The sequence below is a fragment of the Hyalella azteca genome, unplaced genomic scaffold (genome assembly GCF_000764305.2).
Source record: "Hyalella azteca isolate HAZT.00-mixed unplaced genomic scaffold, Hazt_2.0.2 contig1480, whole genome shotgun sequence".
Taxonomy (NCBI): domain Eukaryota; kingdom Metazoa; phylum Arthropoda; class Malacostraca; order Amphipoda; family Hyalellidae; genus Hyalella; species Hyalella azteca.
In genome coordinates, this window is record NW_025931797.1 from 1 (window position 1) to 6,659 (window position 6,659).

The window sequence follows — 6,659 nt, forward strand, 5'->3', positions numbered from 1 at the left end:
TTAATTTTGTTGGGTAAGATTTGAGGGTAAATGATTGTGGTGACCTATGATTTAAGCTGTTTATGGAAAGTGTGACGATACACCCCTTTTCTATACTACTTATCTCGGTCCATTTACATGTCCGCTCCGTAAGTAGTGTCGGCAGTCCTCCTTAGAGGATACCAGGATGATGGTACCATGCTTACAAACGGTACATATGAAACAATTTAATGAACTTTACTGTCAAATAAATGAACTTCTTGGTCGCAGACTGTACCTTGGACAACGCTACTGAGCATGAGCTGCTGAGGATCTTCAACACCTCTGCACAATATCAAGTAAACTATTTCACCTGCAACAATTGTTTCGTCGTAGCCAAATGAATCGTTGGATGCGCTAATTGGAATCCTTTAAATCAATGAGTGAATAAAATAGTGGTTATACAGTGTTTCTATTCACTTGCAATTATTTCTCCTCAGTTCGTCAATTCGAGCCTCGGTTACAAGATGGAACTTCAATGCCCCGGCCAGCAAGGGCACTACAGCATCGGACAGGACTACCGCCAAAACATGACCATCGGTTGCTTGTTCTCTTCCGAGTACAGAGTCAACAACGCGTCGCTGACGACGTCTCTTCTGACGTTCCTGCAGAATGTGACAGAGTGTCGCGGTGAGATGCGTGAATTTCTTGTTCGTTCCTCTAGAACAGGAAGATATGATTTCAAAGCCTGACGATATCGCATCAAGTGTGTGAGTAATATATTGCTTAAATAAAAATTGAAATGAACAGATATACCCATGATAAATAAATTGTAACGATCCCGTTTTCTTCTCCATGCTCTTTCAACTTTCCACCATTATATCCGAAGTTGTTACCCGCCCTGAAGTGAAATGAAGAGCAATGAGTGCTCTAAATATACCCACTGACTTACTCTAGGGAATAACAGAATTTATTATGTTTATCCTTGTCCCCAGCTTGTAATCTGGACGCCAATATCACAACTCAACTGAATCGCATATTCCCGAATTCATCATCCTTTGAGGTGAGTATAAAATTCTTTTGTATTAAAATATAATGGAGTTTGACACTGCACAAGTCGGAGGCAATGCATGAATCAATTGACAGAATAAATAATTTTGTAAAAAATTGTATATATAAAAAAAATTTAAAATTAATTATTTAATATTCGAAAATAAAATGAGAAATTCATTGTACATCTTCAACATTTGAGACACTGGAATCTTTAGAAGTGTTGTTTTTAAAAAGTAATTTTTAGACGTATATTATTTCTATTGTCATTAAATTTTGGAAGATGTCTTCGCGCAGCAGAATATTTACCAGTTATACGTAAATTTGTTGATTGGATATGGCGTTATCAAAATCCCATACATAAATTGTAAATATCGAAATTTGACGATTTTGTATGAGTCATAAATTTAAGTTGTATTATTTTTCTCATAATATTAATTGAATTATTTACATTATGCTAAACATCAATTTAATTTTCTTGTAGATTTCACAGTTTCAATGGAACACAACGGCCGCGCGCTACGAGGCTGTCATGAGGTGTGCGGCGGGCGAGACTCTGGTGAGCGGCGGTGGGGCGGCGGCGGGCTTGACGGTGGGCTGCGTGGCGGCCCAATACTCCATTGACGGCGGGGCGAGTCTGACAGCGGCGGAGCTGGCGGCGAAGCTGGCGGAAGTGGCGGCTTGTGCAGGTGAGATGCCTTGAATTTTCCAATTAATGTTTTGAAACGTAGTCATGTGAGACGAAACGGACCTACCAGAAAATACTGTTACACTCGTATTGCACAGCTGATCTGATGGCTTGTGGCTGACTGGCTGTCGCATCTGCCTTGCGCACCACCCGATGATATGCTTGTATTAGGGAATTACTCAGTATTGGAAATGTTGAGCCAATGCGACCTTTCTCAATAGCATATTAAATTGTAATCCGTGCATTTTTTTTTACATATATGCATATATGTATTCCGTATTTGAAATGAATTTGTGACCGTTAAATTCGCAATATATTCCATGTGAATGACTGGAGTCATCGAATTCCATCATTACAAACTTCCGTATTGCAGGCTCGTCATCACAAACCACGAACACTAGCACCAACTCTACCAACACCACCCCAATCAGCAACAACTCTACCACCACCCCTATCAGCACCAACTCTACCACTACCCCTATCAGCACCAACTCTACCACCACCCCTATCAGCACCAACTCTACCAGTACAACGTCTACCATCAACAACTCTACCAGCACCACCTCTACCAGCAACACTACACAATCGACTACCACTTCACCTTTCTCAAGTTCCTCAACCACTTCAACGACACAATCATCCAACGTGTCCACCACTCACACCGCGACTCCTGACATGACTGCCTCTACCAATGCATCAACAACTACCAATCTAACAACGAACTCTACACTTTCTACATCTTCTACTTCAACTGTTCAATCTACAACGGTGGCGTCTGCTGCAGTGTCCGTGTCAATGAACGGCACATCTACATTGAGTGGAACTGCATCAACGGCATCTACACCTTCTGCAGTTCCAACAGGTAAATGGTACTTTTTAAATCTTTGTGTTGTAAAATCATGAGCTAATAAGTAAGTAGCAGCGCCCAATTCTGTTCCAAAGATGAAATTTCTAATTACTAACATATAATTGAATCGAAGTTAGAAAATAACTGTTGACAGAATATTCAGCTGTTGATACCTACATAAAATAAAGTTGTAGTTGTTGCAATTATATTTTTTCATTTATTTATTTTTTCGCAGAATTCGACATGTCTTTAATATTGGTGAATAACACAAATGATCATTTGACAGAAGATCGAGACTGGCGTCGTGTTCCTGATCATCATTTAAGAATCATCAATGATCTTTCTTAATTTTCAGATAATACCTCCATATATACATTTACGTCATCTCATATGTGTTTTATCACATCATTTTTTTTTTTGTATTCTTTTGTTCTTTATTTCAATTTTCTTGACGTGAATGAATTGTGCTTGGTTGTTGGTGATTTGATTATTGTGATTGGAGAGGCAATTTGTAGATTTCGCTAGAACTATAATTAATTGATTAATTATAGTTCTAGTCGATGGCGTATGTGTGCATAGGTAAGGAAAAATTCCGTCACAATAAAACTGTTATACTGAATGGATTTATTGGTTTATCCTCTGTTTTACAAATACCTGAACTCTAAATGTTCCCGGACACCAATACCGAAGTAATTTGTATTTTTAAACAAATAAAAATGGTTTGGTTCCGATGACTTCACCAGTTTTCAGGTCTACGTTTCCCTATTTTTGCTTACAAGACTGCATGAGACCTTCGAGGGATCACAAATGACTTGTGAACGGTAAATGAAAGTTTCCAACAGGCATTCATTCGCTCGGTGGTCTGTCTTACTTTTGATATAACTTATTAATGTGGAACAAAATAATTTAGATTGAACACCGATATCGCCCCAATGAACACAATTTGCTGCAATTTTGTTCAGTTTTTGTAGGACAAAAGTTTGTCACCTATATTCCTTTACGTTTATTTTTCAACTAAATACTGTCTATTTTATTTTTTACCTGAATTGTGCGTCAGATCAAATCTGAACTACTGCAGAAACGATTGATAAACGCAGAAAAACTTACGACTAGGAAAAAAGGAGTTTTATGAACTGTAAAAACCCCTTGCCATATGCTGAAAAAAGTAGAAATGTCCTATGATAAAAGATGAATAAAGCGTTAATAACAGTGAAAGAGAGGAAAGCGCAGTCAAAGAAGGAGATAGGAACAGTATTTTGAACATTGTAATATTGATGAAACACTTTTAAAAAGTGTTAGCACATTTATCATTATTAACACCAATCCTGGTTAATAAATAAACTATTGCCAAAATTTAATTCATTTTTTGATAACTTTATTATACGAGCGTATCGTGTTACGATCTTAATAAAGAAATGTCAAGGTCAATCAACCAACTAATCTTGACTTCACGAATTGAATAGAACAGCCCTGTGTTTATTTAAAAGGGAAAGTTGCTAAGGAACTCGTATATAAAGAGGATAATAATTATTGTTCTCATAGTTTTAGCCACTTGAGGACATATCCTCTTTGAGTAACGCAATTAAATTCCTTTCCATTCTTTTATTGCGTAAGAGGGTGTAATGCTTTTTTAGATATTAGATTAGTTATTTCTTGTTTTGGTTCTTAGTCACCATGCACTTACGTGACCTCGCGTAAAAATCCGTTGTACTTTTTACAACACTTCTCTTTAACTTTACTTCTAGTTTGTCTGTCTGTCTGTCTGTCTGCTACAAATCTTATAATCGAAATTTAACACACTTCTACTTATCCTTTTGATCTGAAATTTTGCACACTTGCGTAAAATTGGAGACAATGCAAGAATCAAATGATAAAATAAATGATTTTAAAATTAAATTTTTTCAATATTAAAAAATTGTAAAAATAATTTTGTCAGCTACAAATTTTATAACTGATATTTGACTCACTTTTTTTACCTGTCCAATTGATCTGAAATTTTGCACACTTGTGTGAAGTCGGAGGCAATGCATGAATCAATTGACAGGATAAATAATTTTGAATTTTTTTTATTTTATAAAAAATATTGAAAAATTAATTTTTTAATATTCGAAAATAAAATAAGAAATTCATTGTACATCTTCAACATTGGAGACACTGGATTCTTTAGAAGTGTTGTTATTAAAATGTAATTTTTAAATGTATATTTTTCATTCACATTTGTGATTCCACGAGAGTAACGTGGATCAATTAGTCGTGCTTACACATACCATGCAGAGCTGTACAGGGGCATTTTAAGTAATAATGTAAATTAAATTGTTTATTTATAATGTTATGCAATCTGTTATTGAATTTTGGTACAATTGGAAATTAAAGAACAAAGAAAGCGTTGAAACTTTTATTGTTGTGGTTCCGAAAAGACAATTGGTTCGCAGAACGAAGCCAGGAGGAAACGAGAAGCACGAAGTACGATGAGGAACTCGTGCACTGAAGTAGAATGGGTTCGCACATAAGTACAAGTTCGAACGTTAGGAGTCTAGAAGACAATATTTAATTTCAATTGAACGAGTCACTGTTTCAGGTGAATATGTCTCTCTCTCCAATTCTCACCATATATTGCCGGTGGCAACAGAACGTAGTAAGCAAGGAGTAGTTCAGCTCAAATAAACAGAAACGGCAGAGTTGAAGACCAAGTGGAGGCGGTGGGGTGGATTCTTATCTGAATAAGACAGAAAACCAACTTCAGCCTAATATTAATGGATTCAAAGTTATAACGCAATGGATTCAGTATGGTTTCAGTAAATTCAGAATAATGATAACAGTTTCCAATAATCAAAATAACGAACCTATTTGTTTCCGTTGAGGAACCCTAGACAAGAGTTCTCATGTAGAGAACTATTAGAAAGAAAATAGTGAAAACAGTATAAAGAGTGCTCGCTCGTACTTAAAGAGTTAAGCGCATGCAAGCATGCAAGGTAATTCACAGCACTATAAGGCATGTGACAAAATCGGTTAACACCAAAGCTCCAAGGAGCCAATAACCCTACGGGTTCCAAGCACTGGCGTAAAGCCAGTTAAACAAGATCTTAATCGAGTGAACAAAGAAGTTCCAACATGCGTTTAAATGGAACAAAATAAAATGAAAACACACTCGCACAAACTCAAATTAAGTAACTGAAAAGCAAGATTGAACAATGGTTTGAGCAGGAGGTCTTCACTCCGGCAAGGTTAAAGCAATAGAAATTAAGATCGAGCTAACGAGCGTCGACTCTGCCTCCTAACACTAGACAAACGATAAGCGTATAAACATCAACGAGTCAATTAGACAATAAATTTTTACACTGTGCTGTATTTCTGATTTTTGAGTTTATTTATTTTACAAGCCTCTAAATTTATGTTTTATTTATGTTTGCTGAAATGCTCTGAAAAAATTGCTTCGATTTATTTACATTAATTGTTAGCATAAAGTTGACGCACGGTTCTAATTTGAATTTTTGTACATGATCTCAGGTTGTTTTATTTATTATTTTGTTCTCCTATTCAGTTTTGTTTACTCGACTGTTGCATCAATGAACACAAATCACCTAACGCTGTGTTCGTGAGAAAATATAATGTGAATATAGTACTGGAAAAGTAGCTATATTTGATTGACATAAATGAAAACAGACTTCCACTATTGAGAACTGAATAATATAATTATGCTGGCTACCCGAATTGTGAGATATTGTAATTTCTAATTCTAATATCTTGAGCTTCATACCTTCATTTACTAAAATTGCCAACGAATAGGTTTGAATTGCCAATTATATAGGTGACTTAAAATTATGTCTCGTCTTCCGTGCCCCACCTTTGTATCCGTATAACCCTTCTCTTTGATAGCAAGAATTTTACCACACTATACATACTCTAATGTCTGAGGCCACAGACGGCTTTGACTTTATAGCTGTTATTCATTGAATGAGCCTCGACAACTGTAATTTGGTTATTTTCTGTGTGAATTTTTAGTTATGTGAATGATGAGGGCTGCACGAACCAACTTATCAAAATAGTTGTAAGTGCTGCAGAGGTCATTATATTGACGTGTATCTGATGGTGAAATTACTCATCGCGATTGCCACA

General features: G+C 36.1%; 1 protein-coding gene and 1 long non-coding RNA gene across 2 annotated transcripts; both read left to right on the plus strand.

Annotated features, from left to right (window-relative positions):
* Nucleotides 1-492: 492 nt before the first annotated feature.
* LOC108669303 lies at nt 493-1,546 on the plus strand. Its single transcript, XR_001930650.2, has 3 exons — nt 493-648; nt 954-1,021; nt 1,493-1,546. It is a non-coding gene; the product is annotated as an uncharacterized LOC108669303 (long non-coding RNA).
* Nucleotides 1,547-1,618: 72 nt separating this feature from the next.
* Nucleotides 1,619-2,606, plus strand: LOC108669301 (bypass of stop codon protein 1-like; the record flags this gene model as incomplete). The annotated part of the gene is made up of 2 exons (XM_047882683.1): nt 1,619-1,697; nt 2,070-2,606. Coding segments are annotated over 2 exons (609 nt in total), but the record flags the coding sequence as incomplete, so codon positions are not given.
* Between the last annotated feature and the right edge of the window lie 4,053 nt (nt 2,607-6,659).